Consider the following 12,956-nt stretch of genomic DNA (forward strand, 5'->3'; position numbering starts at 1 on the left):
CCAAGCCCCACACAGGCATGATCAGAAAAGGGCGTGGGAGAAGGGCTTCAGACTCACGTGGATACCAGGAAGAAAGAGGTGAGAGATGTTGATTAGAGGATGAAGGAATCGAGCTGCCTTTAATGGAGACCCTGCACTGCCCCAGGTGCAAGCATAGCCTTCATGGAAGTGGCAATTTTCAGTGGAATTACTGATGAATGGAAAACAGTCCATGACATGAGCTGTGTGGCTGCTTCCCTTCATGCTGCTTGTTCATTCCCTGGCTTATGCCACAACCATTCCGTCATGCAGGCTTCTTCTGAGTGCTGGGATTGAGAGGCCCCAGGACTTCTGGGCCAGGAATGAGTGAGTGATGGCAGAGAACTCAGCTCACGTGCTGAGATGGATCCATCTCAGGCAAGTGATGCTGGCCTGAGGCTTCCCTGCATGTAGGTCTGCCATGTCTTCCTCTTTTTCTCTGTCCCAACCCATTCCAGTGGTCTCATGTGTTCATATTCCAAGGAGGTGGCCTGGATGTCTGGTTTCAATTCTCTTCCTCATCCCACTGTACTGTGGTGAAATCGCATGACCTCCTTGGGCTCCTCTCACTGGGCCATCCCTGAACATCTGCAAACTGTGATGTCAGCTCATCTGGAGCCTTGTCCTGCTCGGAGCACTGCAGCCTTGCCCTTCCAGAAAGGTCCCCAGTGTCTCCTCAGTCAGCTCCATATGGCCTCTGCTCCTGCCTCTCCAGCTGTGCATGAGCATGGGCGCCGAGTGCACACATGTACCCGAGTTGCGTGTGAGATACTGTGTGTGTGTGTGAGATGTGTGAGTTGTGTTTCCATGCGAGGCTCTGCTTTTGTGAGTGCATTGCTGTATTATTTATTTTCTGTGGGCTGTTTGTCAGAAAATGCAGCAACAGGGAGAGAATGGTTAAGATAGATACATAGTGAGACCAGTGGGAGGGATGTGATGACACTGCGTCTGAGGCAATGGCTTTGACAAAACTGCAATGACCCAGAAAATGTAGAGGCATGGCAGAGTCAGTGATCAAAATGATTCTTCTGAGCTTACATTGACCATCCCAGGTGGCATGTGGTCCTGTTTGTCATTACCTTTCCCATGCCTCTCGTAATCTTGACGGGAATGGCCTCTCCTTTGTCAGTGTATGAATTGAAAGGCACCTGAGTATAACATTCTATATCTTCCTTAGTAAGTTCATCTTCATGGAGATCTGGTATATCACTGTTCTGCAAACTGGAGAATTAGTGTGTCATGAGGAGAAGTATTACTGTTTCTAGGTGAAAGACAGTGTCGTAGAATCATAGATTCATAGAATCATAGAATGACCTGGGTTGAAAAGGACCACAATAATCATCAAAGTTCAACCCCCCTGCTGTGTGCAGGTTGCCAACCAGCAGCCCAGGCTGCCCAGAGCCACATCCAGCCTGGCCTTGAATGCCTGCAGGGATGGAGCATCCACAGCCTCCTTGGCAACCTGTTCCAGTGCATCATCACCCTCTGTGTGAAAAACTTCCTCCTAGTATCTAACCTAAAGCTCCCCTCTCTCCCCTTTGTCCTACCTCTCTCATAAACAAGCATCCCCCTCCTGTTTATATACTCCCTACAAGTACTGGAAGGCCATAATGAGGTCTCCCTGGAGCCTTCTCTTCTCCAAGCTAAACAAGCCCTATTCCCTCAAGCTTTCCTCATAGCAGAGGTGCTCCAGCCCCCTGGTCATCTTAGTGACCCTCCTCTGGACCCACTCTAAGAGCTCCACGTCCTTCCTGTACTGGAGCCTCGAGGCCTGGACACAGAACTGCAGGTGAGGCCTCACAAGAGATGAGTAGAGGGGGACGATCACCTATCACCTCCTTTTCCCTGCTGGCCACCCAGTCATCTGTGAATCTCTGAATGTCTGGTCTTCTCAGTTTTGCTCTTCAATTTATGTATACAGTATATTGCATAATGCTAGGAATATCATTGTCCATTTCTCCTGTGCTGCTGGGTCTGTTCAGAGCCTGGGCGTTGGGACAGGAACTCGATTGCGCTGATCCTCATTTTCCAAAATGCTCTGTTTTTCATTATAGCTTCTAACATTGGCATCATCTTCAGAGTTCTCCCTGCCCCCTCTACTTTCACTCACCAGAAAGCATTCTCCACTTGTGCTTTCATCACATCATAGCCCATGTTTTTTAGGAGATTTCTTGAAATAACAGTGTGTTGGAATTGAGACTGTGGTTAAGAATAAAAGAATAGACAACTGTGGTTAAGAATTCTTTTAAGCTTGTGTGGAGAAAGGTGAGGCACAGACTTCTGTCTGTTTGTCTGTTCTACCTCAGGCTATGCTGTGGTTCCCCAATTCCATGCATTTCACAGACAATGAGATGATCTGTGGACACACCATTTATTTTAACAAAAAAGGATGCAGGAGTGGCCTGGCTGAAGGTGTGACTGCAGATTTCTGGGTGGAAAATAGCAGGAAATCCAAGGAACTTGTGGATTCTTTCATCCAGGGAACAACTGGGCCAAGCAAGACACTGTGCTGAAGAGTGCCATGACTGGGACACCCTCACATGCAACACTGTCCAAATCCAGCCCTGCCATCATCCCCCAAATGCATCCTCACCTGACACCTCCCAGCAGCAGCCCTTCTGCACTGTTGAGGCTTGGCTGAAGTGCAGGAGATCTGACTGCAGGTGCACAAAGCCTGGGGAATGCAGGGGAATTTCAGTATCAGTTTACATCTCCCCACAGGGAGAAACACACACTTGCCATGCTTTGAAAATCTTTCCCTCAAAAAACATGCCTAGACCAAACGCTTTGGCAGTTGCCAGATTCAACTGTTCCTTTGCATACATTACATCTTCTTGTTTCTCTTCTCCAGATACAACCACTGCTATGTCCAGTTAGCTTTTGCCACTGCTCTTGAAATAAAATCACTCCAAGAGTAGACACTGAGGGTGGGGAGCAGCAGGAGCAGACAAGAATCATTCCTATGGCAACGTTGGCACAGGACCTTAATGTATATGCCAAGAATTGTAGAGAGGCAAAAAGGTCACTTGAGGCTGGTTTTGAAGGGCACTAATAGAGATCTCTGAGGGGAAAAGACAACTATAATATTTTCTGAGGAAATCCAATCGAATGCAAAACATTTCTGATACAGACAGCACATTTATTTCCTGTGCTGTTCAGTTTCATTTCCAGCTTTATGCTATGTTCAGTCCTTGCTGAAGGCATCCTATGAGTGGCTAGAACAGAGACTCAAGCACTTCTGGGCAATACAAATCCATTTGGACAAAAGATTCACCTCCTGCCCTGGAAGAATCCAGCAAAGGCAAACCATGTCATGCTGAGTCACTTCTGAGGGACTCCTTGGGGCCCTTCTGGCAAGAAGTGGCTCAGCTCCTGGGTGTGACCTTATCCCAGCTCACACTGCTCTCTGGAAAATTCTGCTGAAATCCTTTGCCTCCTCCTGTTTTGCTCCGGGGATGAGAGTATGGGAGCAGAAGTTGTTCAGGATACTTTCCAGATCCCCAAAGAAAGGAACATCAATAAAGTGTGAAATTAAGTTGGATTTAGTAAGAAAAAAATGGGATGAGGTCTACATACAGCAAATACATAGCAACTCCCTTCTAGTGGTGGGAACCCCATCTTACTTCAGCATCAAACAGAACCAGGGGATTTAGCCAAGTCAGAACCTTTCCATAGACAGCTCCATCTTCCTGTCATATAATGGAACTCTATTTAAAACATTATGCCCTCCGGCACACAGAGCTCAGCTGGGCATGGTGCACTCCAGCTGATTCCATTACTGCAGTTACTCAGGGATAAGGGGAAGGCTTCTCATTTGCTAAAAGCAAGGCTCAACAGAGCAGGCTTGTCTATCCAAGGATGCAGGAAACAACGTGTCAGCTGTTTTCCATTCACAGCAATCACAGCCATCTTCATAAGCAGAAGGACGAGGATCCAGGGAACAACATGACAACTCTATTCCCTGCATTCCTTCCTACCGTGTGTCAGAGGAAATGTCTGCAGATGCCACTGTTAAATACATGGAGTACAACACAGTGAATAGCAGCAGACATTCTGGTTATGCACAGGGTAAAGCATACCTGAGCAACCTCAGTGCATCCTGTACATGGGTACAGAGGCAGAGAAAAAATTGAGGACAGTTAATGTCAGGATCTTATGGAACAGGATGAGAGAAAATCAGAAGCATATAGAGGCAGACGCCAAAGGAGTGCATGGAAATGATGGAAAGAAATAAATCTCACCGTTCACACCAGCTGATGAGGTATCAAGAAGCCACCAGGCTGGTTTCAGGAGGACAAGCCTGGTTTTTGCCAGGGATGCAGCTGTGAATCAGGACATGGATGGGGATTGGTGTGAGACAGACTTATACTATCTCATGTTAGGATACAAAGGGAAAGGGGTGAACATATGAGAGTGGCAAGCAGCAGGGCCCCTCAGATCTGGTTGAGCCATGTGATTGATCCCCACAGACTGTCCTGTCCCCCTCATGAATCTTCTCTTAACCTTGCACCATCTCACTCTGTCCTGTGCACGCTGGATGGAGAAATTACCAGTTACTGGGGGGAACAGCAAGAGTGGTTTTGGAGTCAAATGGTGGAGTCAGACCGAAGATGTCCTTGCCGTGTGCTGCGTGCTGTTACAAGTTGAGGAGTCCATGACTGTCTAATGGAACAGGGGTCGTCCTTGAACACCAACCCTGTGTGGCAGAGTCAGGTTTTATGCCCATAACCACCCAGGCATACTGCCGAGGGCGAGAGTGATGTTAGCATGTACAGCTGGAGTCGATTCACTGCACACAGACCGTCTGAGAGCTGATGGGGGGGGGGGGATGGATTGGCTGAATCCTCCCCAAAACAGGTCTTACAGTGAGGATGCGTCAGAGATGCGGGCATGGCTTTGGATCGCCTTGAAGACTGGCTCCAGGCTCCCTCTCGGCTTTTCCCACATATTCAAAGCCTGAAACGCCAATTTCGCAGCCGCCCGTCCCGGCGCCGCTGCCGGCCTTTCTCGGGCTCCTCGAGCGGCGACAGCAGCACCACGGGCAGCAGCAGCTGCGGGACCCGGGGCTCGGGGAGCTCTCGGGGTGCCGCGCTCCCGGGCAGCAGCACACGACCCGTTCCCAATGCCGGATTTCGGATCTGCGGCAGCGCCGGGTACAGCCCATGGAAAGGGCTCAGAAGCGTCGCTCTCCACGTCAAGTCCTGCCTCCCTACGTTCCCTCCTGCCCATGTCGCTGGAGACGCTACAGGAGAGAAACTGCTTTCTCCTGTACTGAAAGAGCTTTCGCAGCCGTTCCTCACCTCTACAGCTAAAGCGCAGAGACCAAACCCCACCAGCCGCGCACAGGCGCCCAGCGCTCGCAGCCCGCAGCAAGCCCGAGTGCCGCCGGCGCAGGGCGCAGCCCCGGGGTGGAGCTGGCGGAGCTGGCGGCGGGGAGGAGGCGGTGCGGGCGGTGGAGCGGCGGGATGCGGCAGTGCCGGGCCGCGGGGCTGGCGGGGCTGGCCGCGGTACTCCTGGGTGCGCGGGGCTGCCGCCGGCGGGGCCGCACTGCGGGGCTGCGGGGGACCGGGGTCGCGAATGCCTCTGGACATTCGGCTTGTTTCCAAACCTGTGCACCTCTCTCTCCTCCTTCATGAAATTTCTGCGGAAGAAAATGGATTTTCTGAGTTTGCTGCTGCTTCTCTTCTCGGCAGTGGCTGTGAGCAGAGCTCAGGTGCAGCAGGAGCCGTCGGCAGAGACCAGCGAGGGCACCGGCATCAACATCACCTGCTCACACCCCAACATACAGGCCGATAACATCCAATGGTACCGTCAGCTCCCGGGCCGAGCCCCTACATTCCTCGTCAGCGCCGTTACAGGCTTCAAGGAGGTGCCGGACCCGGAGGGGCAGCTGTGGGTGTCGGCAGACCGCCGCTCCAGCATTCTGCGTCTCGCCCGGCCCCGGCTCGGGGACGCGGCGCTGTATTACTGCGCCGTGGGCGCACGGGAAGCGAAGCCGGGGCTGCGGCCGGGCACGAAGCGCTTGGGGCGGGGCGGGGGCACAGTGCCGTCCGGGCCCGCAGGGGGCGCTGCCGCTCCTCCCCCCCGGCGCCGCCGAGCTGGCAGTGCTGATATGGAACGCGTCCCTCGCACCGCTCGGCATCCTCCGGAGAAAGGCGTTCCAGCTTCACACCCTCATGAACACGGCATGTCGAGGTCACAGACACATCTAAGTGGTCCCACATTAGCTCTGTTTTCAGACTATGAAACTGTGTGAGGGGATTGAGTGCCTCTGGAGGTGGCTGTAGATTCAGCAGAGGCCTCTATAAGGTGTGTTGGCTGTGAGGGCTTTAATGGGCTTTCAAGTCCCTTCTCAGTTGAAATGGAATTATAAATAAAAGGGAGAGTGATAAACAAAGCAAGGAATGTCCCAATCTGTAAGCAAAAAGGAAGGCAAGGAGGGAGATCAGAAGTCTTCTGCTCCTAACTGATGGGCCATTAGGGAAACACAGCTGTCCAATTTGAAGTGAGCTTGAGCTTTGTAAGTGACAAGTGACAAGATGAAAAGAAAGATGAGCAATGCTCAGGAAGGGCCTGTGGTATCTGTGCCAAATTTTAAGAGAATGCTTATGGAAAGGGTCAAAAGTGTGGAAAAATTGGCAGTGAGAGAAGGAAGGGGATGCACTGCAGAGGAGGGAGGACGAAAAATTCCATGCTGTACGCCTGCTGGGAACAGCCCTGTGCCTAACCAACACAGCAAATCCTGTCATATTATTAAGTCCTGACTTATTTGTGTAACACTGAAACTGTGCTCTCTTTCTCATGTGGGAGCACCTCAAGGTCAAGGCCAGTAGATGCTGAGACTGCTGTGCAGGAGAGATCTGGGTGCCAGCAACCAAAACAACATCCACAGCACATCAGGATTAAACCAGTGACAGGGAGGAAAGAGTATTCAAGTCTGGGAGAGAGGTGGATAAGGAAACACAAAGGCTGGGAGAGGAGATTTGGCAGGCTGAGATCCCATGGCAATGTCTGAGGGATGAGAACGAGTGTGGGATGTGTGTGAGAGGAGTGGGTGACTGCACACATCTGTTGGCCAGCAAACAGCAGAAGCCAGAGCTACTCTTCATGGTTACATTGGACATTGGTGGACTTGGTTCTGATGCTCTTTGTCCTGTGGTCCCACCTGAACCAGCACTGCCTGACACAACAGCTGGCCTGAGGAGAGGAGGGCCATCCTGATATCATGTAGAAAAGATTCTCCATGCCATTGCCATGGTGGTGGCATCATACAGAATCTGTGTGAAAGAAAAGCCCTCACAAAACAGATCCCCGGGTTGTGCTGATTTGTGAAGTTGCAGGTGTGTTTGTGTAGGGATGGAGTACAGGGGCTATTTGAGCCCCAGGGCTCAGGGACTGTGAAAGGATCTTGGTGCCTGGGGAAAGGCACTCCAGTTTGAGTCCTTTGCTTGGGCTGGTGCATGAACTGCATGAAGTATGAAGATCTGGGGAAGTATAAAGGTCTTGCTAAGTGCAGAAACGTCACACTCTCACTGCCATGCCCCAGTGGAGTTGGAAATATCCGTGCTCACACATTGTCTTCAGTGGAGAAGTGTAGGATTGGGGCACTTTGAGAGTATTCCAGATCCTGAGCCTGAGGAGAGCAGTTCCATGCTTGGGAAGACATGACACCAAGAAGCTGTGAGTGTTTGGGCGTAAATCACTATGCCGAGATTTCCTGCACCCATGAGAGCATTGACTTCAGAGGGATTGGAGGCTCCAATGTGTGTCCTTCTGCAGCTGGTAGCAATGCTGACCTGTGGAAGCCCTTGACCACAGGCAATTTGGCAAAATTACGGCAGGGCCATTAGCTCTGCAGAAGGCTGCTAGGACCACACAGGGAAGCTGTATCTTCAGTGATGGGTGAGTGGAAGGCATGGTGTGAGAATCCTTCTTTGTTTTTTTTGGCTCCAAGCTTGCTTCCTGAGGTATTTCTTGTGATAAGACTGACTTGTAGAGAAGATGAGTGATGGGTGCTGTTGTGTGGCAATCAACATCACTGTGTGGACAATTTTAGCTGTTTGCCTTCGGAAGACAGGACAATGTAGCCTTTGATCCAGTAACTCCAGTTTGTTATGGGAGGCTGGGGGATGATGCCATTGTATCCTGTGAAGGCAAGATACAAGTCGGTGCCTCCCTGCTCCCTCTTACCTGCTGGCAAGGCCAGGAAGGTGGGAACAAAGGAGTTTCTGCTGAGATCCCAGAGCCAGAAGCTGCCACTCCAAGGAGAGCTGACTCAACCACTTTGGATTTGAGCTGTCACTCCAAAGACAGCTGACTCGACCGCTTTGAAACCATTGAAAGGGGGCCATCATTGCCATGGTTGTCATCGTTGTCAACAGAACAGCAATGCCTGATGACCCACCGCTACTGAAGATCAAAGACTGAACTACGAACCTCGCTGGATCCATGGTGGTGACTGTCTCCCTCTTGCTGCCTACATAGACTACGTGCTTCTTCTTTCCAATCTTTTCTATCGCCCTCCTTCCCTTTCCCATTACCCTAATTCATAATAATGTCCATCCTCCCCTTCCGAATTTCCCTAATTAAGATTTGTAATAAACTGGTAGGACCAGCATTTGAACCATTGTTTCTTAATCTCACACTGGGTGTACAGATATTGAAATAACCTCCTCTCCCTCCTATAAATTGCAGCGAGACACGTGGGAAAGTGGAATAGAGACAGAGGGCCAACCCCAAGAAAAACCATGCCTTCCCAGTTCTTGATGGCCTTTGAGAACACCTTCCTCTGAGTCTCATTCCCCAGCTCTGCTCCTCACAAAGCAAGATGAATAGATTTCCCCAGAGCGTGTGGGACTTCTGTCTTCACTGGGCATCCCCAGTGCACAGAGATCCCCTCTTGTGGGTGTCATTTGTGGAGGTCTCCATTCACTTGATGCACTCAGTGTTCAGGGAGACCTGTGTAAGGAGAAACACAGCAAGGCAGGGACTGATGGTCACTGGTGATGGAGGAGCATTTAGCAATGTCTTCCTCTCCTTCAAGAGAGTGTGCTTGAAAAAATGATGGTCTGCACTGTACACTGACCTCCAAAATCCAGAGGACTGATGGAATCTCCCTAGCTTGCTCCCATCAAAGACATCCCTTTCTTCCTTAGCATTCTCTGTTTATGGGGAAAAAAAGAAAAAAAAAAAAAAAAAAAAAAAGAAAAAAAGGAAAAAGAAAAGAAAAAAACAAACAAACAAACACTAACAGAGAAGGAAACGTTAAGGGATGCATAAAGTGTTTAATGAGTCTGAGGAGAGAAATGATGTCACCCCAAGCAGAGGCCATGTGTGCTGTGAGCAACAGGAGCAGATAAGAATCTGTTCCCCTTCATTCCCCTTTACATTGCCACAGAGCTATACTTCCTAGCCCAGAGTTTTTGCTCTGGGAGATGAGAAGCCAGTCAGGGTTCATTTTTGGGGGTACTAACAGATATCTCTGAATGGAAAAGACAAAAAAAACAAAAAACAAAAAACAAAAAACAAAAAACAAAAAACAAAAAAAAACAAAAAAAAAAACAGATAGGAAGAGTGAGCAACAAAGTATATCAGTAGACTCTCTCCATGTTAACAGAGTGGCCACATTGTTCACTATGAGCCTGTATTGCAGAGTAAAAACAGCAACACGTCTCCTTTTCTGTCCAGTGCCATGTTCAGCATTCCGGGGGTCCTTGTCTGGGTCAGCGTCCAGCACCTTTAGCAGGGGGGGCACCTTCTGCCACAGCTGCGGTTGGAAATGCAGGAGAGGTCAAAGCCCCCCGAGGTGATGGGCACGCCCTCAGAGCTGAGGATGCTGCCAACAGCAGCGGAGGTGGAGGAGCCCACGGCGGTGTTCTGCGGGAAGGAGCTGAGGATGGGTCCGGGCAGGGTCACCACCACGGGAGAGGGCTCAATGACGATGGTGGAGTTCTGGCACTGCCTGACACAGGGCTCATTGCAGCTGCTGGCCAGAGGGGTCGGGCCGCAGGGCCGGCATGGCACACACTGGTCACAGCAGGACATGCCTCAGGGATGGAGGTGCACCTGTTTGGGGAGAGCAGGGAGGAAGCAGAACATGGGGATGCGTGAGGAGCAGCCTAGCATCACACTATAAGAAATCAATGTACATGCAGTGCTGGGAACTGAAAACAGTTCAGGGATGTCGATGGGATTCTTGGTCTCATCCTGACAGAGCCCAATGAAAGCCACTGGAACGTATTCAGCTACTACCTAGACCCTAGCCCACAAGACGTCTCCTTACAGGCCCACCCTCTTCTCATGACAAACATTCTCCTCACCTCTCTCATGACAAGCAGAGTCAGGCACGGAACACAGCTGATAACAGCTGAGAGTTCCACTGAGCTCAAAACTCTGTTTGCAGAAGGAAGGATCTTCACACACTCACCTGGTTCCCAGAAAGAAGGAGGCAGGAGAAGTGGATGAGTTGCAAGGAGCTGGGCTGGCTTTTGTAGTGGACCCAAGCTGCCCCATTTCCAGAGGCATCCCTTGAAGCAGTGATTATTTTATGACAAGAAACTCTTGAATGCAAAACATCCCAGCTAATGTTATGGACTGTGTGTTATTTTTCCTCTACTGCTACTTGTCACATCCTGATTTATGTCACTCCCATTGCTCATGGAAGGCATCTGTTGAGTGGCAGGAAGAAAAACCCAAGCATTTCCAGGCAGCGCACATCAGTGTGGGCAGAACACTCGGTTCACATGTTGGAAGAATCGAGCAGAGGCAAACGATATCAACGTGATTAGTCAGGCATTGGTGTGAAAAGACAACCAGGGCCTGTGTGCTGAATTTTTTCAGTTGCCTGGGTACAGAGGTTTTGCATGATTCCACACGTATGTGCATGAGCAGCTGTTTGTGTGACACGTGTGTTCCATGCAACAACATGTGTTCTGGTCACATCAGGGGCACTTCAGGATACCAAAAGATTCTGTTAATCTGTGTCTTCCTGCTAACAGAGCTAATGGAGAGGAAAGGAACTGCAAGGCACCTTCAAATATCATCAGGTTCAACTTTCTGACGTCGTTAATGCTAACCACAAGGAAAAGCATGCTCATGAAAGCATTATCAAAATGTCTGTCAACCCTGACAAGCACAGGGCATCATCCACATCTACAGGAAGCCTGATCCAGTGTTTGACCACCTTCACATATGTCTATATTTTTCCTAGTGATACAAGTTGTGGCAATATTGTCCAGCTTGCAATGCTCCTCGATGGATACTCTGGAGTCTGTTTAGGAAACAGGAAGAATCTGAGGTCTTGTGCCAATGATCTACCTAAGTTCTTGAATTAAGTAGATATTGGAAGTTCCACTTCAATTCAGCTACTATTGTGAATGCAATTGTTGTGTGATCAAGGCAAGGAGCTAACTGAGCAATGGTGAGGACAGGGTTCATGCAGTGAACACAGTGCCGAAGATTACTGACTTCATGCAGAAGGCTGTGGGACCACCATCACAAAGAGGCTGAACGCGTGCGACAAGGTGGAACCCTTTGTTCATGATTTTGTGGGGAAATATGGAAAATCTGTGCACCATCTGGGAACATGTTTGCATGTGCAACATTAGTAATGAATGTAAGTTGCATATCTCTTGTGTGACATATTCATGATAGGTAGAGCTCATCCCCCATGCATCCAGCACCAAAAATAAAGAATTTCTGCTTCCTAACACTCCAATTTGAGTCTTAGAGTGATTCATGGTCAATTGATTTACAGTCTAAGACTGGAGCCTGAACATCACAAAGCAAGGATGGCATGGCACATCATGACCATGGCAAACAGGCCATCGAGAGAGACAGTTAAGATGGTTGAGACTGGAAGGTGGTGATAACCTGGAACAGGAAAGAGGCCCTTGCTTTAGTCACAGACATGCAGCTTCAGAAGAGGATGCAGGGATGCCGTCAGAAAGACCACAGCTCCATCTGAGATGAAAAGTTGCTGGGAAGGCATAGCGAGAAAAGTGTCCTATCTGGCGGCAAAAAGATAGCTAAGGAGATTGTATGTCCATTGGACCATGAGACAGCAGAAATAATGAGCAGTTAAGTCTAACATAATGAAAGCTTCTTTTTCCTATATTTTCATCATGAAAATTGGGCATACTTCTGTGCATGAGATGACAAAAGATGCATCCAGTGGTTTCTGGTTGAGTAATGTCATTGCGATGCAGCTCTCTGTCATTGCTCAGGAGTTCTGACAGTTGAAGCATGGTCCTCGTACATAGGAAAGATTGAGAAAGGGAAATCAGGGAACTACTGGTAAATTGTACCCCACTCAATTCTTCAACGATGTGTTTTTGAATAGATGTCTGTAGATGCCACTGCCGGACATCCGAAAGACAGCGAGGTGGTTTGGAGCAGCCCGGGGCGGAGCTGGCGGCGGCGGTGGGGAGGAGGAGGCGCGGGCGGAGCAGAGCCGGGGCTGGCGGGGCTGGCCGCAGTGCTCCTGGGTGCGCGGGGCCGGACTGCGGGGCTGGCGAGGGAGCCGGGCCGCTGTAGCCTCTGTCCGTCCAGCTTCACTCCGACCTCGTGCACCTCCCTACTCGTCCATGAAAATCGTGGTTTGGGATTTTTGCGTTTTGGAGAGAATGGATTTTCTGAGTTTGCTTCTTCTTTTCTTCTCGGCAGCGGCTGTGAGCAAAGCCCAGGTACAACAGGAGCCGGCGGCAGAGACCAGCGAGGGCACCGGCATCAACATCACCTGCTCACACCCCAGCATACAGGCCAATAACATCCAGTGGTACCGTCAGCTCCCGGGCCGAGCCCCTACATTCCTCGTCAGCGCCGTTACAGGCTTCAAGGAGGTGCCGGACCCGGAGGGGCAGCTTTGGGTGTCGGCAGACCGCCGCTCCAGCATTCTGCGTCTCGCCCGGCCCCGGCTCGGGGACGCGGCGCTGTATTAC

General features: G+C 50.3%; 2 protein-coding genes and 1 gene segment (V, D, J or C); 2 read left to right on the top strand and 1 right to left on the bottom strand.

Moving 5' to 3' along the window:
• The first annotated feature begins 5,589 nt into the window (after positions 1 to 5,589).
• LOC122167140 (M1-specific T cell receptor alpha chain-like) lies at positions 5,590 to 6,274 on the top strand. Its single transcript, XM_042831499.1, has one exon. The coding sequence runs from the start codon at positions 5,651 to 5,653 to the stop codon at positions 6,272 to 6,274; it is 624 nt and encodes a 207-aa protein (XP_042687433.1). The 5' UTR covers positions 5,590 to 5,650.
• Positions 6,275 to 9,654: 3,380 nt separating this feature from the next.
• Positions 9,655 to 11,413, bottom strand: LOC122167133 (feather keratin Cos1-1/Cos1-3/Cos2-1-like). The gene is given in 3 exon segments (XM_042831486.1): positions 9,655 to 9,998; positions 10,001 to 10,083; positions 10,445 to 11,413. Coding segments are annotated over 3 exon segments (423 nt in total). The 5' UTR covers positions 10,543 to 11,413; the 3' UTR covers positions 9,655 to 9,756.
• A 945-nt stretch (positions 11,414 to 12,358) lies between these two features.
• LOC122167127 lies at positions 12,359 to 12,953 on the top strand (the record flags this gene model as incomplete). The annotated part of the segment is given in 2 exon segments: positions 12,359 to 12,503; positions 12,682 to 12,953. Coding segments are annotated over 2 exon segments (417 nt in total), but the record flags the coding sequence as incomplete, so codon positions are not given.
• Positions 12,954 to 12,956: the final 3 nt, after the last annotated feature.

This window comes from Centrocercus urophasianus, unplaced genomic scaffold (genome assembly GCF_019232065.1).
Source record: "Centrocercus urophasianus isolate 14NV4802_14NV808 unplaced genomic scaffold, USGS_Curo_1.0 seq_1021, whole genome shotgun sequence".
Classification (NCBI taxonomy): domain Eukaryota; kingdom Metazoa; phylum Chordata; class Aves; order Galliformes; family Phasianidae; genus Centrocercus; species Centrocercus urophasianus.

Excerpts from the sequence above, each read along its gene's own strand:
- LOC122167140 (XM_042831499.1), top strand. The coding sequence starts at position 5,651 with ATGAAATTTCTGCGGAAGAAAATGGATTTTCTGAGTTTGCTGCTGCTT.